Raw genomic sequence first — 26,005 nt, forward strand, 5'->3', positions numbered from 1 at the left:
TCTCGTTCTATATCGCTATTGGCTGGAGAGGCGACAGTCTACGCTAGTTGACCCGCCTCTGTTATGAACCGTTTCCTTAACCGCTTGGATTCCTCTTTCTTTTACTGTCTATGGGATTCTTCAGCAGCACAGTGGTGTTGCATTTACCGTATTATATCACTGGCACGTAGTTCATCGAGCTGTCGATGGACTTTCCATAGCCCAAAACGGTACGTAAACACAGTTTAAGATCAATTATGCATGGTGTTTAGCCATGAAAGCCAAGTGAAAGTAATGTCGACATAGGTGTGAAGCAGCTACATGACAGATCAATATTCCTGCCTGATACATAATAGCATAACATTAATCACTTTGTTTCCTGCCGCTGCTTGTTTGTGACTGATGCCCAAATACATTTCATCACTCCATTATCGATGTGTGCAACAGTTCTCAATTAAGGATATTTACTTTATTCGAAGCAAACAGGTACTGGTTGCAGATTGTGGCTCACAAGTAGATTGCATGTTATGAATTATACATTGTGTGCATTATATTTTAATCAATTTAAAACCTTGTTTTCTTCTTCGGTTTCTTAGTGGGATTGTATAGTCCAGACACGGTGCCATACATACATGCATGCATATATATATATATATATATATATATATATATATATATATATATATATATATATATATATATATATATATATATATATATATATATATGGTGCTAGGCATTTGTTTGATGACTAGGTTGCCATGGTAACCGCCAATCAAGCCTATATGACTTTCTTCCATAGGATCCCATTTGATCTAGTGCCATTTTAGCCTACGGGATCTTGCTGGCTTTTATGTTATATATATTGATGCAATTTTTTTTTCATACTTATTGTCTTGCAAATTGCCAGTAACAATTATGCGAGCCGACTACTTATTATTATATTAAAAGTAAAAGGAAGTATATGAGGGTTCTGTGGTGAAGACACGTGATTGTCTTTGTTTGCAAGCAGGCTACGATTTAAATGTACCCACGTGATCACCTCTCATGACATGCCATTTTCTGTCAGTTGCCATGTAAACCAAAAGCATCAGCCAATCAAAAAAAGAGTTCCAACCTAGTATTCCACAGAGAAATACAATAAACTGCTTTGTCTGCAACATGTTGCATTTATCAGTTCATCTGACATATTAATACTCACAACAGATGAGATATATTTTGTCAGTGCACAGTTCGTATTATCATTATTTTATTACTATTTTGTTTATTATTATATATATACATACAATAAAGCACTCATTGAGCATTCATGACAGAGCATTCTTGAATTTCAGGCAAGCCTGAACATGTAGATAATGAGATTACATATCCAGATCAGTAGTAAACATAATAGTAAATGAGCCCTGCACCATGTTAGACCACACATATCACAGAGCCTCATTCTGTGATCATTCAAGCCTTTGCTTTGCAGTGTTTAAAACACAGTGTTGTTATGACCTTTTAGCTGTTGCTCTGGACAAATGAGGAACTACAAAATCTGTGTGTGGTGCTATGGCTCTCGGAGTTGACAAGGCTTTATCGGACACCTCCTCGCAGATGGAGAACAAGAGCTATGGGAGGTGGAAGACCAGGATCCCAGAGTTCGTTCACAGTGGTCACTCTAAACCCCTCAGTCAGAGGCCAATTGAGAGGACAAGGCCTGCAAATGTCCAGGGGGCCAAAGACTTGGACAAAGAGAGGAGTGGCTGCAAAAAGACAGTCACCATGGCACCTGTTTCCAGGTATATGACAGAGAGAAGCCTCTATACCATGAGAAAACCCCTGATCTCCACACAATGCCAGACGCCCATCCTAAAGAACTCATCCGCACATGAAGACTCGGAGAGGGTAAGAAACTAATGACGCATAACGATGGTATCTTAGTGGAATGTTAATAGAAAGGTTGTGATTTTACGTCCATTTCATGTTGAACCAGGAACTATTTACTATCACTATTTACTAACTGAAACAATAAAATAGCATTAAATTGCTTTTTTTTTTTTATTGAACTTTGAAATACAAGTCTTATATAGGGCTCCAGACTGCAACTAAAATGGCTGAATTTAAAATTAGTTCGGAAAGATTTGTGTCCTAACAAACCATTCCATTTCGCAAACTGCAGAAGGTTCTTTTTTTTTTTTAAATCAATGAGATTTGTTAATCTGTTTCAAACTTGCTTGTGAGTTAGCGTTTTAAATTAGATTAATTTAGTCAGTGAATCGTTCAGAGCTATTACTGAGCCACAAGTAATTATTTTTGGTTATGTCTGATTCGAAATGAACCAGAAATTGAAACTTCTACTGAAAGATACATATTCACAATTGTGTTTGCTGTTCTAAATTGTATTCTAAAATATTCAGAAATTTACCAAAACTATATTATTGGTCATGGTTTAACATAGTTCAGTCCAATTATAATGTGTGGGAACTTGGAAACTTTGTTGCTTGAAAGTTTGTCCGAATTTGTTTATTTTATTTTTTTTTTCAGCATGGATGCATTAAATTGATCCAAAGTTTTTGATATTGATTATATTAAGAAATGTTTCTTAAACACCAAAAAAAAAAGCAGAATGATTTCTGAAAGATCATGTGACACTGAAGACTGGAGTAATGATTTTCTGTGATGACAGGAATATATTAATATATAAAATGTTATTTAAAATTGTAAGAATATTTCACAGTATTACTATTTTTACTGTATTTCTAACCCCAAAATCCTAGCCTCTATTAGCACAAGAGATTAAAACATAAAAAACATGAAAAAAATCTTACCGGCCCCAAACTTTTGCATGGTACTAATGTGTGCTTAATTATAGGAGCCAGTGACTTTCTGGTCATGTTTTAGTCTACATCCCTGCATTTCCTTTGAACATTTCCTGTTTTTGTTCATTTTTCCTCAGATCAGTTACACAGCAGATTCCTCTAAAGAAAAGGACAAATGTCTGGCCAAAGAGTCATTCAAAAGTATCACACAAGTTCCTCCATATTATAAATCCTCTCCGGCATTATCCAGAGAAGACCTGGATACTTCCATGAATGTATCGGACCTCAGACTATGGTCATGTGATGAGGATCCTATTTTTAACTCTTCAGCTGCCAAACGCAGTCTGTCCAGTCCCCCTTCAGCTTCTTTGAGCCTTACAGAACCCCCAGTGCCTAAGTGGATGTCCACTCCTAGAAGCACTTCTCACTTGTCCAATCATACGTCTCATTTCACGAGAAAGGTAAAAACAAGAACAGGTGAGATGACGGACACAGGAAGAGATTCTCTTCTTAACACAGGATCTTCTGAGTTTTACAGTAAGAACCATCAACATGGGTTCAAACACATGTCGCCTTATCAGGCCAACTATTGGGCCTGTGCCATCCCAGACTCCATGCCACCCTCCCCAAACCGCAAATCCCCCAGCTGGGATCCTGAAAAGGAATACCAGGCACTCCTAGACTACACATATCCTCTGAGACCCAACATCACAAGCACATGGGGTTCACCAGATGGAGATCTTCTCTTACAAAATGATCCGTTGTTGCAAGATTCAGGCATTGAGTTGGATCGCTTTTGCAGCTCTTCCACCCTGTCCTGTTTGGACCTATCCCATTCAAGGAATCGGCAGAGAAGCTGTAGTCCAGGAACAGGTCGAAAGTCAACTGAGTTTCCTACTCTAAACCAATCACGCTCAAAGTCCTCCGATGGTATCATGTCCAGTAGCCTGTACTCCTCACTAGACCAAGCTGGCTTGTCAATTGAAAGTCTTGACTGTGACGGGAAACCAGGGGTTCATTACCGTAAATTTGGCGTCTTCTCGCCATTCAGATCTGTCCCTACTTTCATTAGTTCAACACACGTCCTTCCCCGTCCTAGTTCGCAAGACGAGTTAGATGAAGAGTTCCTTCGCCTACCAGAACGTCTACAGGAACTTCAGGTGCTTTCACAGCAACTGAGGGACATTAGTGACCAGATGAGCCAGCCGGTCATCGCCAGCTGGGAATCCCTGGAGAGTGAGATTACCTCTGTCAGATCACCAACGGTTCAAGTGGGAAAGCATGAACCATTGGTGGAAGAAAGGAGCGATGAAGATATTGAAGTGGAGAGGGTATCTGTTTCTGAAGTTCCTCTCACACCTGAGGTTCATTTAGAGAAAGCAAAGGAGCCTGCTGCCAGAATCCAGATGATTAGCCGAGATGTGAATAGAAGGAGCCTGAGGGAGGTGGAAGCTATTATGAATCAGCTGAGTGGATTGTCAATGTCAGAGCTTCAGAGGACAATACAAACAGACCAGGATGAATATGCGACCCAGGAGTCACTAATGCAGCACATACAGGCGAGTAGACTTTCTCTTGGGATTGCCGAGTTCTGAGACAGCCGAGAACTTATGGGAACTGTTACATCCTTTCTCAACAGGTATTTTGCTCCAATCTAGAAAAGCTGATTCGGTGGCTGCACAAGGTGGTAGAGAAAGTAGATTTTCTATCTCCTCCCATGGTTGAATTGGAGAGCGTCAAAGCCTCCTTGGCTGACTACAAGGTTTGACTACAAACGACACTATCATTCAAAAGTTTGGGGTCGGTAAGTAAAAGAATATGTTTGTTACCCAAGGATGCATTAAATTAATCAAAAGTGACATCATGTTACAAAAGATTTCTGATAAAAAATTCAAATTAATGCTGTTCTTTTACACTTTCTATTCATCAAACAATTCTGAAAAAGAATTATCATGGTTTTCACTAAAATATTAAGCGGCACAACTGTAAGAATTGTCTTCACGATTAAAGGGTTAGTTCACCCAAAAAATGAAAATAATTTAATTTATTACTCACCCTCATGAACCTCCGTTCATCTTCAGAACACAAATTAAGATATTTTTGTTGAAACCCGAAGGCTCAGTGAGGCCTGCATAGGCATCAATGTAATTTACACTCTCAATATCCATTAATGTACTAAAAACATATTTAAATCAGTCCATATGAGTACAGTGGTATAATATTAATATTATAAAGCGACGAGAATATTTTTTGTGCGCCAAAAAAAATGAATAATGACTTATATAGTGATAACCGATTTCAAAACACTGTTTCATGAAGCTTCGGAGCGGAAACTAATCAGCGAGTCGATTCGGTGGTTCGGATTCGTTTCCGCGGAGTAATAAATGACATTATTTTCCTTTTTGGGTGAACTAACCCTTTAATAATGTATCAATAAATCAATCAAATAGTTTCTTGTGCACCAAATCAGCATTTTAGAATGATTTCTAGAATGATTTTGAGTAATGTTGCTGAAAATTCTGTTTTGCACCACAGGAATAAATTACATTTTTAAAAATATAATAGAAAATAGTTGTTTTAAATTGTAATAATATATTTTACAATGAAAAAAATAAATGCAGCCATGGTTAGCATAAAAAAACGTATTTATTTGAAATACATAATGGCCTGGGTTCACAGACAGGGTTTAGATTAAGCCCTTAGATTTAGTCTAGGACTAGGCTTAAGCCTTGTCTGTGAAACCCGGCAGAAAAAGGTTACCGACCTCAAACCCTTGAACGGTAGTGTATATGCATCTAATATAACAATAAGAAATAATAATTTTATTCCAAAAGATGTTCATTCAATTGCATCGCATGATATTTTTCAGAGTTTTCAGGAAGAAGTTCAGGCTCATAAGCCCCTCACAGCAGATGTTCTTCAGACTGGAGAGATGCTTTTGCGTTGCATGAATTCTGCCTCTCCGTGTGAGTCTTATTAGCTCTATCAAACTATAATACATGAAGATAACATCATTGTTTTTTAAAGCAAAAACATCTGTCTACAATTCAGCTGCTGTACTGAATATACTGAATTAGCATGACTCCTTTTAATGGAAGGGAAAAGCTGCATTTTGTTACTGAACCCTCAGTAATGGCTCCATTTTTTACAATATAGAGCTTTTTACCTTCCAAAGCACTATAATGTTCTCTTTGTTTCTTGATCATTTAGTACACTTCCACAAGTGTCTACAGCCTCTCGGTTTTAGACATGTTGTGCAGTGTAACCCAATACTCACAGTCACATCGGACAGAAACAGGAAACGCTCTGCTTGGTGAATGCGGCCATGCATGCATGAATTAGAGTGCCATGCTGTTACCTAGCATTCTCCATTTCTGCATTAACACCATTATTTTCTTCAACACATCACTAGTCTTTAGATGGTCTCATACTGCTGCTAATATTTTTCTTTCTGATCCTACAGTTCTGAAAGACACACTGATGCTGATAGAGAGGCAGTCTCACACACTGGAAACTCATTCAGAGTATCTTTTCTCCTCTATTCTGTCAGCCATGGACTGCCTCACTGACCCCAGATCCGAGGAGGCATCGGGTAAATGATCTATCTATAGTGCCCTCTAGTGTCATCACATGGTTATATATCTATAAATGGATGACTGAATATGAGTGCTGCAGTGATGACATTTATTTGTTGGCCAACCTCGAAGTTGAATAGAATTTCTAGGATTAGTGCAGAAATTGCATAAGATCTGTGACCAACAACACTTTATGATCATGATAATCTTCACAAATTAACACAATTTTTAGGAATGTTGATGCCTCAATACAATGGCAGAGGTAAAAAGCTAAATGTAAGCTATAATGCTGCTTTCAAGCCATGTCGTAAATCCTATAAATAAAGCTCTGTATGCTTTCTAATTGCGGGACTTGTCATACACCGACCGGTCTGCACATCGACCGAACTTGTACCACGTGGTACAAGTCAAAGCGCTCAGAAAATTACGAGTTTACACGTTGTAATTACTAGTTCTACAGGCACATGAAGGCATTTTACAGTTCATCAATCATAAATTAATCATAAACGCACCTTAAAATTAAGTACACCATGGTCACATGACTTTAACGTCTCCACCATTAAGCCCAATTCATACTTCTGCGTTGAGTGTACGCCGTAGCTACGTCGTAGGCTGTGTGTTGCACACGTAGCCTAGGACGTACCCTGACGTGCACCTCTCCAAAAATGTAACAACGCGTCAATTCTACGCGGACCGCATGTGCTGTGATTGGTCTGCCAGAACCTCTCCCTCAGGGGTATACATGCTCCCTCTGCATGTGTTACTGCCATAGACCGTAAAAAAAAATATGGACGACAGTTGTTTGAAACAGTTATTTGAAGTGGAATTTAATTGTTTAGTTTGTCTCGTGTCCATTATAATACATGGAGAGGTGGGGTTTATGAGCTATACTGGGACCGAGGCGCGTAGGCTTCAGTTTCTGAGAGGAGTGCTGCATGTTTGGTTACTGCGCATGTCGATGCGGACAAGGACGCAAAAGTATAAATGAAAATCGACGTGTAGCCCATGCCGTAGACGCTACGGGTCCGACGCAGAAGTATAAATCAGCCTTTAGGCTTCCAATAACTCTTTCAGTCTTTATTTAAAGAACATTTTCTATAATAGTTTGAGTTAGAATAGTTTGCAAGAGCTCGACTACAAACACAATGAGGCTGTAAAGCAGACTAGTGTGTTGTGTGTTGTGTGATGTTGTTAAATTTAACCGACCACCTCTGTTGTCCCATTTAGCCACTTGTTAGCAACTGCCCTTTTCAAGACAGGTAAAAGCTTTAAAAAATCACAAGTGGGAAATACTGATGTACTTTATGTTGTAGAATAAAATATGAAAGTAATTTGAGCTTGTATTTACCACAGACTTTATTTCTGCCATTTAACCAAAAACCCATTCACAAAACCCGTTGACTTCAGGACGATGTGCTAAAATTCTGATTTCTGTGTTTTGGCCTACAAAATGATTTCATCCCTGCGGCACTCTATTGGAATCCCTATAATATACAATTCCTTATTCACATTTTTTCCAGTGAATGCAGCCTCTTTTGATTATTAAAAGTGCTGCATCACTTTTTTCACTCTTTCTCCCCAGAAGCAATTTCCTGAGAATTATTAGGAATTTGGGAAGGCGGATGTCTGGTCTGCACACTGGTCTTCACTGAGAAGTCCTTTTTGGTGTTTTTACATGAAAAACACTTATAACTTGACTCATGTCGCCATTATCTTTGTTTAACAAGTTTACTGTATCCAGAACTGGTGTTATGTGCTGTCGTCACATGCTTGAGTTATGTGTCACAACATAAGTGTTGAACTTTTCACTATGTATTTTTACATACCAGCTTTACGATTGTCTGTCTATATATATTTTAACATATTCATGTCAGGGAATGTCCTGAGATGGCCCTAATTTAGTAATACTGTTCGGCTCTGCTGAAGACGTACATATACGTACATGGTGCCATACATGGTATTAACCTGAGATTGTGATCTCAGGTTATTACCCTATTCAATTTTAATGGAGGACAGCCCAGCCTTCATTAGTATCCCTGCAGCTTCAGTTTCCCTTCTGACTAACCTGTGCCTCAAAGATATATTGTAAGTTTTGACTGATTATTAGTGTCAGTATTGGTATCATGACTGAAAATGTGAATAATCTGTTGGATGAAAAATCTTTCTCATTAAGAAGTCTATTTTTGATTGTTCACTCAAAAATGAAAATTGTCATGATTTACTCACCCTCATGTCCTTCTAAAACTGTATGACTTTCTTCTGTTGAACATAAAGAAATATTTTGAGAAATGTCTCTGTTGTTGTTATTTTTCTCTACACAATATAAGTCCATTGATCAAATATTGTATGTGTTTTACAAAAAAAAGAGAAAGACACAGGGGTGAGTGAGTAGATGATGACCGAATATTAATTTGTGTTTAAACTAAACCTTGTGAAAGCAATATCAGTATGTTAACAAAAGAGCAAAGTGCAAAAAATAAATCATGGTGTATAATACACGTGGAATGGATTCAGCTGAAAGAATGTCACAGAAAACTAAACAAAACCTTGAGGCAGAAAGTTTTGGAGAACTTCAGCTGTAGAGATCACAGATTGATGTGTAATTGTTTTTGCATTTATGTATAAAAAAACTCTTTTTAACAATAAACTGACTCCTTTTTGATCTTTTTCTTGTGTTTTTAGTTTATAGGTTAAACATACATTTTTCTGTTGGTTTCGATGAGGGAACTTGATTAAAAGTATTTTTCTGTTGGTTTCAATGAGGGAACTTGATTAAAAGTACTTAATTGCAAATATGCACATAATGTACTGCAGTATTACCATTCATGCATACAGATTCATATAGGCTCAATTTCACAGACAGGGCTTAGATTAAGCCAGGATTAAGCCTTAGTTCAATTAGGACATTTAAGTAGCTTTTATAAATGTGCCTTAGAAAAAAAACACGACTGGTGTGCATCAAAACAAAACAATGGCACTGACATATTTTTTTTAAAAGTTACTTTCAGTTAAAACAGCTCTGTCTGGGACTTGAGCCTTGTCTATGAAACTGGGGGGGACAGTATTAAAAGTGGTCCTCAATTAATTCAGGGTATATATGTTGTTGTTATTTTTTTTTTTTTACAGTAAATCAGTTATTTCAAAAGGTGGATCCATTAACCAGTGTTGTTATTATTAACTAAAGCTCCATCTAAACCTACTAAAAAAGTTTGTGTTCATTAAAATAAAACTATATATATATATATATATATATATATATATATATATATATATATATATATATATATGGATGGATGGATGGATAGATAGAGGGAGAGATGCTTTTGAAATTAAATTAATTTTGCTTATGCTCATCAAGCCTGCATTTATTTGATAAAAAATACAGAACAATTATTTACTATTACTTCCTATCAATTATTAATTATTTGTCTTCAGTGTCACATGATCCTTCAGAAATGATTCTAATATGATGATTTGACGCTCAGTTATTATCAATGTTGGAAACAAATTTTTTTTTTGTTACCTTTGACATTTTTTTTAATGGTTTAATTGATGAATAAAAACGGCATTTATTCAAAATATAAATCTTTACCATTACTTTTAATAAATTTTGTACATCCTTGAATAAAGGTATTAATTTCTTTCAAAAAAGAAAGAAAAAATTACTGACCCCAAACATTTGAACGGTAGTGTATATGTTACAAAATATTTCTATTAAAAAATGCTGTTTAAAAAAAAATGAGGAGCACAACTGTTTCCAACATTGATAATAAATCATAAATTAGAATTTCTGAAGGATCATGTGACTGAAGACTGGATTAATGGCTTATAGAAAATTCAACTTTGCATCATAGACATAAAATATATTTTAATCATTATTTTAATTGTCATAATATTTCACAATATTAGTTTTTTACCCTGTATTTTTGATCATATAAAGAAATTTCTTTCAAAAACATTAAAAATAGTAATGTTTCCCGACTATTGAACAGTTTACTACACACACACACACACATATATGCTGAAAAACTCTAAAATTGGAAGTTAACTATCTGGAATAAAATAAGTTTATGCTGAAATACTAAAAGTACTAAAACTGAAATGGAATTAAAATAAAACAAAAATATTAAATAAATAAAAAACAAAAATTAATTTACGACGACAACTGAAAATATAAAAATAAAATTCTAAATATTACTAAATACTAGAATGGTATATAAATAATACTAAAATATGAATGAACTTCTTTTGGGGTGTTGCAAGGGTCGTGTACGGCAACAAGCTTTAATCCTACATATACTAAATGTCCCATATCTGGAATAAGTGAAACATCCATCTAAAAACAACAAAGAAATTATAAACTAGACATGAACGGTTTTCAAGTTCATTCAAAAAATGAATTCATTTGCCTTTATTATGAAAAAGAGAACATAGTGTTTGTCACATATGCGATTGTGAAATTGTTGCTTTCAATGTATTCCGCAGGTAAATGGCCAAAATTGAGAGATTGTAGATTATCGGAACAATATATTTGCATATAAATGTTGAATAAATAAAACACAAAGGGTTTCTGCATGTCCCACCAAGAATTGCAGACATACTGATATTGTACAATATGGTCGTACAATATTTATTTAGATTTTTGTTAACTGTTACACATTGCGCAACAAAACTACAAGTCTGCATCCACAACTTAAATGAAAAAGAAGGTAAAACTACTCAAATCATGTATTTAACTCTACAGAGCTGTCAATTCAGATCTTACATATTTATATATACATAATGTATGTGTACATATATTTTACTAAACAGATGTTGGGCTGTGAACCACCGCTGCCTGGTTGACCGCAACAGACTTGCAAAACAATCTGTGGGGACAGAAACCTACACATGCAAATATCAACAGTAAAATAAATCAACAAGAAAGAATAAAGTAAGAAAAAGGACAGAAAAACAAAATGTCATTGAATTTTGACCACAGACCTGCCCTGCAGTAGGAATGCAGTGAGATAAATACACACATTATTCTTAGAAACCAGCAACACAGAGGATTTAAAATCATTGAGTGAAAATGAAATCCATCCTTTCTTGATGTGGGGTTGGTTAAAAGCAGCCCCTGACAGACGGCAGGGGTGAAGGGGACTGACCGTTACCAAATCTCATCAGTTATAGTTTGTGAAAAGCAAGGGAGGGGAGGGGGCAGCAGATTTTTGAATGTTTTTGGTAGTGCGGCTACATACAGTACAACTTGGGTAACCTAAATTGTTGCCTGTTTCACACTCTCTCTTTTATTCTTTCTATTCTCCATATTCACTCTTTGCTCCATAACAAATGATCAATTCCCCTTTCTTTCTCCTATTGTGGGGGCTCTTGCTCCAAGATCCATGGGCCGAGGTGAGGGGGGGTCAGGGTTGAGGGGTCCTCAGCAGCAGCCTCCAGATGCAGGCTTCACCGGAGTGCTCTGGATCTTCACGTTAGACTTCTCAGCGCCTCCAGCTGTGGCTCCGGGGCCCATTCTCTTCTTGATCTCAGCAGCCATGGTCATGAAGGCCTGCTCCACATTGGTAGCATTCTTAGCGCTAGTTTCCAAGAAAGGAATGCCAAGGGAATCAGCAAATTCCTAGAGATAAACCAAGCAGTTCCTTCTGTTAGAAAACTGGAAAAGTGAACAAATCGCAAGTCTTGTGTGCATATAGGCTCTGCTCCAAAACTCAGTGAGCTGCCTATGTAGGCAGACATTTAAAGTCCCAGTGAACCGGAAGTTGCAACTGATTTTTATGTCAATGCTGTGAAACAGAATATTGAATAGAGGGCAGGTTTTTACTTCAGCGCACCTCCTCTCCATCTCGTGCTCATAGCAGACTAACGGTTGGAGGGGAGTGGTTAAGGATATTCAAACCCAAGCTGTCAAACTGCCGCCATCGGAAATGGAACGCCATTCCAGAACGGAAGTTACTTTTCAGATTTTGATTAAAGATTACCACGGCAAACACATTTTTTCTGTGCATTAACTTGCACAGATTAATTGTTCACCCTAAGACCTGTAATGTGTGCTAACAAAGTAAATAAGGTCGACTTTAAAGCACACCTCCAACCGTCATTGTGTACAATTATCATTGCCTCATATCAGTGCATCATTAACCAACTATGGTTGCAACCTTTATATGAATTGTGTTTGTAAAAGACGGCCCTTGCGACCATAGTTGGCTACAGGAAACACACCCCCGTATTGTTAACCAAAACTAAAATATTACAAATTTTCATTCATCGAAATAAAGCTAAAATAAAATCTTACATGAAAATGTATTATTTCATACGCATGTTAATGGTGTAGTTTTGCGGTAAATAGGTACTTCATAACCCCCAAAACACAGCAACGTATAATGAGAAGTAAATGAAAAGAAGTTATATATATTTTGTATTATTTAAAATGCGTTTTGTTTGTTTGTTTTTACAAATCGCTCTAAATAATACCAAGAGTGTAAACTGGAAATGAGGAGAATAGTTAGGGTTAATAAATGTAGGTTAATTCTATTTTTGTGCTTATTACAACATCACGTTAGCATAGCAAGACAAGTCTCCTAATGCACTGTTGTTGCCCATAGCATTCTATATCAGTCAGTTTTGAGGTCTCATTTTAGTTAGAAGGCAGCTGGCTATGTAGGGGGTAGACAGCCAGGTGTAATATGGAGTATAGCAATATTACCTTTGCCGTTGTGTAGTCCACCACTTTTTTTGTCGTTAAGTCACACTTGTTGCCAACCAATAACTTGTTAACATTTTCACTGGCATAGCGGTCAATCTCCTGTAGCCACTGTTTAACATTATTGAAGGACTCCTGAGGACAATGGAAAAAACATTAATGCAAAATACAATGGAGCATAAGTTAAAAAAAATTATGAATAAAAAGTTGTTTCAAGGCATTTCCACAGGTGTTTAAAGTAAAATTAGGACACTTGCTTAAGAAAAGCTCACCTGATCTGTAACATCATAGACTACAATAATGCCATGTGCTCCTCTGTAGTAGCTGGATGTGATTGTGCGAAACCTCTCTTGCCCTGCTGTATCCCACTGTAAGGGAGAAGGAATAATTTGACACCAGAATTAAACACAAAAATAGGCTCACTAAATATTATTTCAGCTTTAGTAGCCATAGCAGGGCTAGACATTGATACACAGATTTCACAAATCGATTTGATTCTCTTAACTTTACTATAATATTAAAGGTTAAAATTAACAGCAAACTATATATATAAAAATCATAAACACTAACAAAAACTGAAGTTGTAAACAAACAATTTGAATTCCATATCAAACATTTCTTGATACATTATGTTTTCTACTCAAATTTGCTGTGTAAATAAACGTTTAAGCTTGTTTTCCTGACAGACTCATTCAAACATGCATTACATAAGACAATTAACAGGTTAAGTACAAATATAATTGGTATGTAATAGAGTGCATATATTTAACAACATTTTCCAAAGCTATAGCTATTTTTCTATTGCTTGTGTTATGTTGCTGTTACAAGCTTTTTTACTTTCTGTGGTTAAGACACTGAGCAGTCACATGGGACATCATACATTTCAGTAGGTTGTAATGTTTCTTTCTTGCTTATTCGTTTATTCATGCTTATTTCATGCTATAAAGAGGAAGTGACGATCAGTTCACATATGCTCACGCTGCGGCTTGAAATGAGACGCTACAGCGTTGTCACTTCATATTAAAGTGCATCAAAATTACAATTATTGTTTGAATTTCGTGATAAAATTGACAGAATTCCAAAACCGAGAATTTGTTTCAATTCAAAAGTAACAAAGCACAAAGTTATTGCCATTATATGTTCTGTTGTGAAGTTTTCTTCATGCATTAACAGAAAACAGCATAGGATAGGATCAATTCTTGTGATTTAAGAACTGATATTGGTTCAACAAAATGAATATTCAATTTATGTCATGTTATTCACAAACACTCATTTCATTAAAGGATATAAAGGAACTTACGATTTGAAGTTTGATGGTCTTTCCGTCTAATTCTATAGTTCTTATTTTAAAGTCCACACCAATAGTGCTAATGTAGCTTTCTGTATACGTGTCATCCTGAAAGAAGTAAAAAAGCAGATGAATTACTAAATGTTTCAGTAGTCAAATCTCTCCCTACAGTGCTTTTAAGTAAAATATAAATGGCTTCTTTTTCAGTTTAATTTCATTCACTATAAATGTGATACAACATTATTTTAATATACAAGATCATTTCATCCATGACATTAGGCTGATTATTTAACCTCTGCCACCTCTGACCTGAAATATTATGTAGATTCAAGCAAAAATTATAGGAATGCCTCCATGAGGGCTAGAGTAGGGAAACTTACTGCAAATCTGAGTAGAAGGCAAGACTTTCCAACACCAGAGTCACCGATCAAGAGCAACTTGAATAAATAGTCACTGCAAGAAGAGAAATAGCAACAACAAATTAGATCATTAATATTTGACAGTGCATTTGTCTGAAATATACACTACCATACAAAAGTTTGAGTTGGTAAGACATAATTTACATTAGATGCATGTATACTACCGTTAAAACATCTGAGCTCTCTTATGCGCACCAAGGATACAGTTTTGTACAGTATTAATATAATAAATGTAATCCTGTAAAATCTTTTCTTTGTTAATATATTTTATAAAATCATTTATTCCTATGATGGCAAAGTAAAATATTTTACCAGTCATCACTCAAGTCTTCAGTGTCACAATCCATCAGAAATCATCTAATATGCTAATTTGCTGCTCAAATAACACTGTTTATCAATGTTGAAAACAGTTGTGCTGCCTATTATTTTTTTTCATGATTCTTCGATGAATATAAAGTCCAAAAGAACAATTTATGTGAAATATAAATCTTTTTTTGAGCACTTTAAAGGATTAGTTCACTTTTAGATAAACTTTTGCTGATAATTTACTCACCCCCATGTCATCCAAGATGTCCATGTCTTTCTCTCTGCACTCGAAAATAAATAAATTTTTTTGATGAAAACTTTCCAGGATGTTTCTCCATATAATGGACTTCAATGGGCTCCAAAACGGTTCAAGGTCCAAATGACCGTTTCAGTGCAGCTTCAAAGGGCTTTAAAAGATACCAGACGATGAATAAGGGTCTTATCTAGCGAAACGGTCAGTTTCTGTGAGAAACCGAGCAGTATTTATGTTATTATTTTACCTCTTATCATACGAACGTGATCATCTCTGAGCTCAGCCATAACTTCTGCTAAGTGAGGTCAAAATACAAGCCTGGTCATAGATATATCGATCGTAGATGCCTCATTCTACTGATCCGTGCAAGCGCTAATGAGGCATGTATACATCTATGACCAGGCTCGTATTTTGACCTCACTTAGCGGAAGTCATGGCGGAGCTCAGAGATGATCACGTTCGTCTGATAAGAGGTAAAATAATAGCATAAATACTGCTCGGTTTCTCGCAGAAATGGATCGTTTTGTTAGATAAGACCCTTATTCATCATTTGGTATCTCTTAAAGCTAGGGATGCACCGAATATTCGGCCACCGAAAATTTTCGGCCGAAAATGGCCCAAAAGTGCATTTTCGGTTTTCGGCCGAAAGACTTTTATCACCGAAACAACACGGCCGAAATGTTGTGATGACGCAAACAGAAACCGCGACCTGCACGTGCTTGTCTGAAGCAGTATATTTGAGAAACACCCACGTCAGCTCCATGCATAAGCACTGACAGCCAGAGCTCATGTTCTCGATGAGAAGATGACCAGACTTCACTGTGAGTTCCCACACAAAAATCGATCCACATGTATCACGAAATTCAAACGATAAATGCCGTTTTGACGCTCTTTAATGTGGCATCACTGATCACATCACAGTTCAAGCCGCGGCGCGCGCGCGTGAACGCGAATATCTGTGAGCGCGATCGATCATCTCTTCCTTAAGAATAAACATGAATGAACATCTAAGGTATGTTGAGGATACATTAACACTCACTGTCACGTATCATATGTGGTGTAATCACTCAATCAGTGTTTCAGCAGCGAAAAGACGTCAATATAACTGCTTGTAAACTAGCCTAAACAATGTCATGTAACTTTAGCATCACATTTACCTCAGTCATTCAGTGTCCACAGAATTGTATTCACTAGAGTAAATCAACTCTTTCACTAAATATATGACCTATATTAGCCGTTATATTCATTATATTCTACTTAACCTGTTAATGAGATCTTGATTATCTCCTGTATGTTTAAATAAACCTTTCATGAAAATGACAGACACTGTGTATAAATGATTATATTTCAACAACGAATTGGAGAAAAAACTATTTTATTATTAGATTATTAGTTATTGCAAAAACTGCCTTATGTGAAGTTTACATGTTTGCGTACTATGTTATTTGAGTGTTGATTATTAGACCTAAAAATAAATAGCAACTGAATTTAGGCTAATAGTTTGGGCTCTGTTGTTAACCTTTAATATTAATGTGCAAGTAAGGGCTCCCCATATAGTTTACAGCAATATCTTCAATACACTTTTAGTTATAATTTAATTCATTTAAGGACAGATACTTTTTTTTTTCAGTAAACCAATAAAAATAAATAAAAAGTCATTTTGTAAAACTGTTGTCCTGAACCGTCAGTTTTGTGTGTCGCTACACCCCTATTCTACAGTTAACATATGGGCTATGGCAGTCTTTGCTTTGATACACTATTATGTTGAAGGCCTACAGAGAAAATAGTTGTATCTTTAAGCAGTTGCACTTGTTCTGAATGCACTTTCTTGTAGTAGTCCTACAGAGAAAATTTTTAAATGCACTAGACCTAAATGTACTTTGTTTTTATGAGAGAACTTTTAATTTGAAAACCTTTCTGTAGGCCTGTACATTATTATTTAATGCACAAATGAGTGGGGTCAAGTTAAACATTTTAGTTTGAATTTTATTTTATACTGTGCATTGTTGCAATGTGCTAAATAAATATTGGCATAATTTGTAATTGATTTATTCTTTGAAACTTTAATATTAATTTATGCAATTACAATGCCTTGATTTTAGTAAAGTTAGTAAACAGTCATAGCCATAAATCCAATGGTACTAATAATTGGCATAATTTATTTCGGTGTTTCGGTTTTCGGTTTTCGGCCTTGGTTTCCTCTTTTTCGGTTTTCGGTTTCGGCCAAGAATTTTCATTTCGGTGCATCCCTACTTAAAGCCCTTTGAAGCTGTACTGAAACTGTCATTTGGACCTCGAACCGTTTGGAGCCCATTGAAGTCCATTATATGGAGAAACATCCTGGAATGTTTTCATCAAAAAACTTAATTTCTTTTAGACTTTAGAAAGAAAGACATGGACATCTTGGATGACATGGGGGGTGAGTAAATTATCAGCAAAAGTTTATTTAAAAGTGAACTAATCCTTTAATGTATCCTTGTAATAAAAGTATTAATATCTTTCCAAAAAAAAAAATAAAGCCTTACTGATCCCTAACATTTGAACGGTAGTGTACCCATTATACTGATCTAAACAATATGGCGTACATCTCAAAAGACTTGCATGAAACCAACTGTTGCATTCTTTCACTGTATATTTCACATTGTTTATTTTCGAGGGTATACAGCAATGAGCAATGAGCTCATTAAAATATACGCCTGCAACATGTGAAATAGGTCAGACCCGTTGCTATCTAGCACTGTATGACTATTGTTTGTTGATACTGATGTAACTCAGTCACTGGACCACTTTTGTTTTACATGCAGAAAATAAAATGTTTGTTTAACAGAGACAATGTGCTTGAGGACCTCTGAGGTCGGGAAACTTGAGTAAGCTGATTAAGCATTCCACAGAGAGAGAATTTTGCCCGTTGCGCTAAATCCTCTGGCCCCATTCAACATGGCCTAGTAAGAAAAGTCCATAGGAAGGAAATTCAGCGGATCGGCCTGGTCAAGACCAGCTCATCGACGACTCAGCAGAATGGTCTGATGTTTTTTTCTCTCTATCCTGCCACTGAATTCAAGTCATGCTCTCCTTGTTAGGTTGACTGCAACAAACGCTCCTGTGTAGGGAAGCCACTACACAAAAAAACTGCATGTAAAGACCCTCTGTTATACACGGACTGCACACTCCAATACTTACTGATTTCTATCAAAGAGAATAAGTAGCTGTGGCAAAAGTTCCTTTACAGTTAAGTATGGACTTATAATATGTAGTTTAAATATTATGACTATAATAACAAACTTCTGTTTCACCAGAATGAGCAACAGGTTCAGGAAAGACCACGAGTCGTGCATTTTAAAAGTGTCAGGCAGATCTGAAATTCTACATTAAGTCCTACAATTAGGCTGGACGTTAAAAACTGGAGTCAGAAAAGACAGACAATATGCATGAGGTCCTACTTGCGAACTATCCTTTATTTAATCAAGATTCATGTAATCTTAAGAATCCACAATAAAGTATGTGATGTAGTGTTGAATCTTTGATACAATTCGTGAAGAACCGAAAGAGAAACTACTAATGAGTGTTAACCACTAAACAAGCACCATTGCAATAGCTATTAGCTATGAAAGAACATATTTCACCCCTATTCTGCACATGTAAAATACATGCAATAGCTGATATTAGTCAAGTAACGGAGTTGCTCAACACTCACACTTGTGATAGTTGTAATAGACTGTGTAGCTTGTCATTTGGCATGTGACCTACACATGACTACCTTGCAAAAGGAAGGGCTGGGCACTTTAGTTCCTTGAGACATACTTCACATCTGCACATTCATACATTTGGAAAGGAGTATAGAAACCTCACAATTCAGTGCCAATTAACACAGGAAACATGGTATCAATGACAAAACCACATTTTAAGATAATGGTAACAAGCACTGATAAGGACATAAAGATAGCAGACTGGAGTTGTGGAAACGTGGCTTTTAAATCTTACTAAACCATCTTTTATTTCTAAGAACCAGATATAGAAACCCTGACTTTTAGGTTTTACTTTAGTGTCAAAGTGTGCAGTAATTATACACCTGTGATTAAAAATTTAGTGTTAAACAACAAGTCACGTGATTGTATTTCTGTGTGCAGCAACTCCAGGTCATAAAAATGCATGAATAAAAAGATAAACTACATTGGAAATATTTTTTAAAAGCTGTATTAGCAAATAAATAAACGCGACTCCGATTACTGATTACAGAGTAAATTTACAAGTTCACCTTCCTGACACTGAAAAAAAACCTAGTTACTTAAATCAAACCCTCTTTCTGATTAAATTGGGGATCAGCAACAGGTTACTAAAGATGTTAACGATACTCCAACCAGCTCGTCAAGACGTCTAAAAAGTACGTTACGTAAAATGCTACCTCTAGACGTTAGCTTACATCAGCTAAGTTAGCCTTCAGATTCATTTCTACTGATGTCTGACAGCTAACATCTGCTTTTAACGAGTGGAAACGAAAATAAATCACAAAATAAGAAGTGGTAAAGGTGTGGTATGACTAAATAATGCGCTCTACTTGTCATAAATGTAACGCGGATGGATATTTAACTTGGCTGAGCTCCGCTATACAACAGCCGTTTAATTACAAAAGTTTTTACTTCTTTAGACAAAGTGATGAGTTAAAAATGCTGGTCTTGAAAATCACGCAGCTTTCCGGTTTTGACCGGTGAAGTATATCAAATACAGTGATATTGGTTGCTGGTAAGATTGAACACAGCTAGTCATCATTGCTGCTGCCTGTCAAAAGTAACGTAGCTACAGGTAAATTATGAGCACAGTAACGACATACAAGCCGAGTAAGAACTAATTCACTTACTATTCGGGATTCATCGTGGACTGGACACTGTGAAACCGCTTGTCTTCTAACAAAACAACTCCGCGGCGTGAAGAGACTAGAAACAATAACCTTTCTCCCGATTAAAAAGTAACTAGCTGGCTAGCTGCAGCCGCAAAGTCTAGTCGGTTGAAACCCAAAATGGCTGACTCTTCAACCAGGAAATAGGAACTCCTTAAACAGATTGCGTAGGCAATGTCGTCATCAGAACTTGTGCGGAAGTTGTAGTTTAATTCAGAGATCATCTGGCCTGCGCGAATGGAATATAGATGTGTAAAGGACTACAATACCCATATCTATTTATTAAACGTTCACGATGAGTTCATAGTGACTTGAATCGTTCATGCCGAGGACTGGCGAAATCCTGCCCCCTATCATGAGGGGTAGAAAATTACGTCATTTGTGAAACGTGGCATTGGCTAATGCGAGTGTGAGTCAATGATCAATACGCGTCAAAAAAGAAGACCGTGAACCAAACCATCAACTTTTTATTGATTATGAACAATAATGAACAAAGTGTTTTTTCATAGAACGCTTAGAAAGGTTAACCATGAATGTAAAAGTAATGATGTTATTGACCACCCATAAAATTAATGAGTAGAAATAAAATGTTTAGGGATTTGGTTGGTTAACAACTAGCTCCTCCGCGGAATCCAGCCCTTGCTTCCAGAATGTGTATGGGAATTCCACTGAAGATGCAGCTCCGACCTCTCCCTGTGAGAAGACCATATTTCAATTAGGCTGATAGAAATTGGAATCGGTTGCAATTAAGCTGCAAGAAATCAACTTTATTAAAAGTAACAATAAAGCACTTTATTATAAAATAAATATAAAATGATATCTCAGTCATAAGTACAGCAATCACCTTGAGCATGATAACATTTAGAAACAGCAAACAATATTAACAATGTTTATATTGTGTAAAGGAAATACAGTGGACCATATAAAAGGTGTTTACCTTCATATTCAAAGAAATAATCCCAATTTCAAAGCATTTATCGTCACCTATTCTCCTCTGTATGTCGGCAAGCACAGCATGACAGGCTTCATTAGGAGATGAGCCCTTGGTAGCAGACAACAGATGAGAGAAATGTGAGCCAGATCTAATTTACTAAAGTACAAACATGTTGCTAATGGTTTAATGAGATTTTCATTGATCGTTTTCACTTTTCACCCACCACTATAGTACTATAATATACACAACCATCAGGATACCCAGATGCTCCTAGTATTCAACATGAAATGTACTACTGAAGACAAATTACACCACCTTTGGGTTCATTTTGATATAATCCCATGTAGAGATACCAAAATAAATACACAACTGTTTGTTCATCCAGCAAGGTGATAATTAAATAATACCAAAACAGAATTACATACTTGTTTCATCAGCTGCACAACATGAAAGCTTGGGCAGTAGCACATGATTTTGTCTCCATCACCTGTAGCTGTAGACAGGAGAATATATATTTTGACAGTACATACATATGGACAAAAGTATTGGGACACCTGACCATAACACCAACAGGGACTGTAATGGCATTGCATTCTAAATACATAGACATTAATATGGACTTTGTGCTCCATTGCAGCTATATCAGCTTTCACTCTTCTGGAAAGGATATCCACAAGATTTTGGAGTCTTTCTGTGGGTATGTTTGCCCATTTATCCAGTAGAGCATTTGTGAGGTCAGGGACTGATATCGGATGAGAAGGCATGGCACGCAATCTCCGTTGCAGTTCATCCCAAAGGTGTTCGATGGGGTTGAGGTCCGGGCTCTGTGCGGGTCAGTCAAGTTCTTCCACATCAAACTCATCTAATCATGTCTTTATGGACCTTGCTGGAATAGAAACGGGGCTTCCCCAAACTGTTTATACAAAGTTGGAAGCATAGCATTGTCCAAAATGTCTCAGTATGCTGAAGCATTAAGATTTCCCTTCACTGGAAGTAAGGGACCAAGCCCAACCCCTGAAAAACAGTCCCATACCATTATCTGTCCTCTACCTAACTTGCCACAATGCAGTCAGGCAGGTAATATCCTCCTGGCAACTGCCAAACCCAAACTCGCCCATCAAACTGCCAGACAAATGCGTGATTTGTCACTCCACAGAACATGTCTCCACTGCTCCAGAGTCCAGTGGCAGTGTGCTTTACACCACTCCATCCGATGCTTGACATTGTACTTGGTGATGTGAGGCTTGAATGCAGCTGCTCAGGCATGGAACCCCATTCCATGAAACTCCCGTCACACAGGTTTTGTGTTGATATTAATGCCAGTGGAAGTTTTGAACTCTTCAGCTACGAAATCAGCAGAGAGCTCTGTGACTTTACATGGTCTTCTGCTTTGTGGCGGAGTTGCTGCTTTTACTAAATGCTTCTACTTTCCAATAATAACACTTACAGTTGGCCATGGAATATCTAGCAGGGATGAAATTTCACGAACCTGACTTATTGCAAAGGTGGCCTCCTATCACAGTACCATGCTTGAATTCCCTGAGCTTATGAGAACGACACTTTTCTACAAATGTTTGTAGATGCAGACTTCATGGCTAAGTGCTTGATTTTATGCATCTGTGGCAACTGGTCTGATTGAAACACCTGAATTAAATAATTAAGACAAATACGTTTTTACATATATTGTACTTCAGGTCTAAAGTCTCCAAAATATCTATAGCCAAAACTGTTCAATAGTACAATCTAATAAAATGTCAAATCTAATCTAGTCTAATAAAGAAACAATACATTTGAGGAATAAGCTCAGAAGCAATGTTAACGTCTAACGTAATAAATACAAATAAATAAATAAAACCCTACCTGCTGCAGCACCCACCTGAAAATACAGAGAATAGCTGTCATACTAAAATTGAATAAAACTGAAACTTGTCGTACTTTTAAAAATGTATATAACTTAACAGTAAAGAAACAGGCTATGAGTTGAATGAAAAAGCTTACTGTATGGTCAGCATAAAGACCACAGCCTGGAAGCGGAGAATCTCCCACCCTCCCTGGTGATTTGAATGGAGCTCCTGATGTAGAAACTCCTGCACAATATTTGTAAATTCAGGAACATACAAATGATTGTTGTTAAATAACAGAATTTGTACAAAAATACATGGCAAATATCACATTTGTATAATTAGACTCTGTAGATGCTGTATCATTGTATAATTATGAAATATGAACATAAACTACATCAAAACAATATTTTTTAAATAGAAATAAAGATAACCGGAAGTGTAAACTTTTTCAACTTTACCTACTGTTATTTTTCCACTTAGATCGAGAGCAATAAGTCCTATGAGAAAGTAAACAAAATTAATCTGGAATTTGCGCAAAATGCAACGATTAACTATAAAGCTCTCCAAAAACGTACATCATAAACCCAACCAGTGTTTAATATTCTTAATATTCTCAATTTATCCTATTACAATTAGTCAGTGTAATTAGATTTACTGTAATATGCATAATTATATATTTTTTAATTTACATTCATAATCATAAAATTGAAATAACACTAATATACTAAATGTCACAGTTACATTTTACTACATTAGGCCATTCTCAGCTCAAAAATAATTTGAGTCATGGTAGACGTTTTCCTGCCAAGTGACAACTACCACAACCTGGTTGAGTCATCTCACTTAAAAAAAAATGGGTTAGACCCATATATGATTCACTCATTGAGAAAAAATTCAGGTTATATTAATCTCTTACCTATTGTATCATGCCCACCTCTAACAGGTTTATTTTTTTCAAGGAATTCCTTTTGGAGTATATATAAAAAAAGAAAACAGAAAAATATCATTAAATATATATATTATCTCTATGGATTGAAATAATAAGTAATAATAAGAGTGTGTGTGAATACCCGGTAAGCAGTAGCTGTATGGTGAGAGAGCATCTTGTCATTGGCCTCAGATGTAAAACCCAGATCCTGAGCAAAAGCTTCTGCTCCATCTCCAACAAGCAAGCTGTGAGGACTCTTCTCCATTACTTTGCGAGCTACGCGACATGGCTGTGCAATACTAATGAAAACAAGGTATACAAGATGGTTCTGGGTCAGGCGTTATAGAAAAAACAACTGATTTGTTTTTTCCCCTTTCCAAGCAGTGGATTGCAAATGAAAGCATTGTACCAAAGGGCAATTTTGATAGATAATACTGAGGGAAGAAATACTCAAAAGACTTTTATTTTACCCTCGCAGGGCAGCCACTGCCCCAAATCTCCCTGGCACACCTTCCATAATTGCAGCATCACACTCAACCACTCCCTTGAAATTTGGATATCCTCCTCTGCCAACAATGTGCCGTCCTGTGTCTACATCATCTTCAACCTCTGAGAGAACAGACCTTTTATTCTTAATCAGAAAAGAATATAGGCCTTGTTTTTATTTATTAAAGAAAGATGCCATAATATAGAAAACTATTTAATATGTATGGCATATTTAGTAATTAATTTCTTCTTAAAAACTTCCAAATTATACATCCCTTAAATAAACAAAGTATGCTAACATTTACAACATACTCTTGGAATGAATATGAAAAAAGGAAATTAATTATCTTAAAGCTGCTGTCCGTAACTTTTTTTTGTGTTCATAATTTACAAAAATTATATAATGAGAATTTGCAACATGAATCCATTTTCCAAACCATGTTTTTGTCTTACCCTGAATCATTATGGTACACTTATAATAAATGTTTATATTGGGACTATTTCAGGCCAGATTGGTAGGAACCGCTGCGGAGGAGCACAGTCCCTGCGTGACTCGCCATTGACATAATAAACAGAGAGAAGTAGCTCCGGCTGCAATGTTCTTCCGCAAGACCAATGCAATTGTTTATTAACCGCTAGAGCGCAAAAAGTTACGGACTGCAGCTTTAATGATTTGAAGGTCCAGCCAGACCTGTTTATTAGCTACCTTAAAATAATAAAAGTGAAAGTATTGGATTGTTGAAGAGCACAACAGGTGTCCATTTACCTGCCATTGCTGTTTCTACAACATCTGTAGCATTTTGTCCATCTAGCAGCATACACCTCATTCTCTCCACTGCAGGACGAGAGAAAGACCATGTCCCCACAGCTGCCATTTCACTTAAGTGCATTAAAATATGTATACATGTACTTATCTACGGGAAACATTCACTTCCCTCTTTAGTGAGAGTTCAAATGTAAGCCCCATAGACAGTAAGCCCGAGGGTTCTTCTTCTTCTTCTTTCTTGTTTTACGGCGATTGGCATCCAGCTTATTTGTGCATTACTGCCACTTTCTGCTGCGGAGTGTGGATCAGATAGGTTTACAATCTACTTTCCTTACCCTCTTTCCCCACTAATACACTCAAATTTACCCATTCACTCATACCCACGCTCCCACAGCGAAAAGTACCAAAAGTACTCTACGTATAGCCCATTACAATACCTCCCTCACATTCTACTAATAATACTTCAAATCCTACTGAAAACCCCTGTGATTCTGTGAAATGTTTTTTGAATCCCTCCCCCACAGTTTTTCCCTCATCACCTCTGTGTTTCATATTTTCTACAAATCATGATTACATGCTCTACTGATTCCTCTTCTTCACATCCCTCACACAATCATGTCTGGTGTTTTATGCTTTGAACCTCTGCTTTAGCCCGAGGGTTGTTAAAACAACATTTCAAAATAAAAGGCGTTAATTGAAAGTGATGGTTTTTATTTTTTAATGGCCATAGGAGAAAGAGAGAAAAATAAACACGTATTATAGAATTATTAATATTACTGTGGAAGTTTTATATACATAAAATTAAATGGTCTGGCTTTCTATTATTGTT

At 36.4% G+C, this 26,005-nt stretch overlaps 3 protein-coding genes across 6 annotated transcripts; 1 reads left to right on the forward strand and 2 right to left on the reverse strand.

The window, feature by feature from the left end:
* Nucleotides 1-54: 54 nt before the first annotated feature.
* Nucleotides 55-9,022, forward strand: cep68 (centrosomal protein 68). Of its 3 annotated transcripts, none has more exons than XM_079842348.1 (7): nucleotides 55-209; nucleotides 1,484-1,866; nucleotides 2,918-4,339; nucleotides 4,420-4,542; nucleotides 5,650-5,746; nucleotides 6,244-6,372; nucleotides 7,938-9,022. In XM_079842348.1, the coding sequence occupies exons 2-7, from the start codon at nucleotides 1,531-1,533 to the stop codon at nucleotides 7,949-7,951; spliced, it is 2,121 nt and encodes a 706-aa protein (XP_079698474.1). In that variant the 5' UTR covers nucleotides 55-209; nucleotides 1,484-1,530; the 3' UTR covers nucleotides 7,952-9,022. The 3 variants fall into 3 exon arrangements, with proteins under 3 accessions (XP_079698474.1, XP_079698475.1, XP_079698476.1); XM_079842349.1 differs by having other exon boundaries at nucleotides 7,941-9,019; XM_079842350.1 differs by having other exon boundaries at nucleotides 61-213; nucleotides 1,544-1,866.
* Nucleotides 9,023-10,738: 1,716 nt separating this feature from the next.
* Nucleotides 10,739-20,369, reverse strand: rab1ab (RAB1A, member RAS oncogene family b). The gene is made up of 6 exons (XM_079843652.1): nucleotides 20,180-20,369; nucleotides 14,727-14,799; nucleotides 14,359-14,454; nucleotides 13,331-13,426; nucleotides 13,062-13,193; nucleotides 10,739-11,975 (listed from the first exon to the last, which is right to left on the reverse strand). Exons 1-6 carry the CDS (start codon nucleotides 20,191-20,193, stop codon nucleotides 11,778-11,780), a joined length of 609 nt encoding a protein of 202 aa, XP_079699778.1. The 5' UTR covers nucleotides 20,194-20,369; the 3' UTR covers nucleotides 10,739-11,777.
* A 291-nt stretch (nucleotides 20,370-20,660) lies between these two features.
* Nucleotides 20,661-25,797, reverse strand: LOC307141659 (N(4)-(Beta-N-acetylglucosaminyl)-L-asparaginase). 2 transcript variants are annotated; one of them, XM_079842027.1, is made up of 11 exons: nucleotides 25,716-25,797; nucleotides 25,177-25,467; nucleotides 24,395-24,533; nucleotides 24,067-24,223; nucleotides 23,913-23,961; nucleotides 23,455-23,493; nucleotides 23,151-23,239; nucleotides 23,013-23,028; nucleotides 21,578-21,645; nucleotides 21,156-21,260; nucleotides 20,661-20,911 (listed from the first exon to the last, which is right to left on the reverse strand). In XM_079842027.1, exons 2-11 carry the CDS (start codon nucleotides 25,298-25,300, stop codon nucleotides 20,810-20,812), a joined length of 888 nt encoding a protein of 295 aa, XP_079698153.1. In that variant the 5' UTR covers nucleotides 25,301-25,467; nucleotides 25,716-25,797; the 3' UTR covers nucleotides 20,661-20,809. The 2 variants fall into 2 exon arrangements, with proteins under 2 accessions (XP_079698153.1, XP_079698154.1); XM_079842028.1 differs by lacking the exon at nucleotides 24,395-24,533 and having other exon boundaries at nucleotides 20,662-20,911; nucleotides 25,177-25,797.
* Between the last annotated feature and the right edge of the window lie 208 nt (nucleotides 25,798-26,005).

The sequence above is a fragment of the Gobio gobio genome (genome assembly GCF_949357685.1).
Source record: "Gobio gobio genome assembly, chromosome: 18".
In the NCBI taxonomy this organism is placed as follows: Eukaryota; Metazoa; Chordata; class Actinopteri; order Cypriniformes; family Gobionidae; genus Gobio; species Gobio gobio.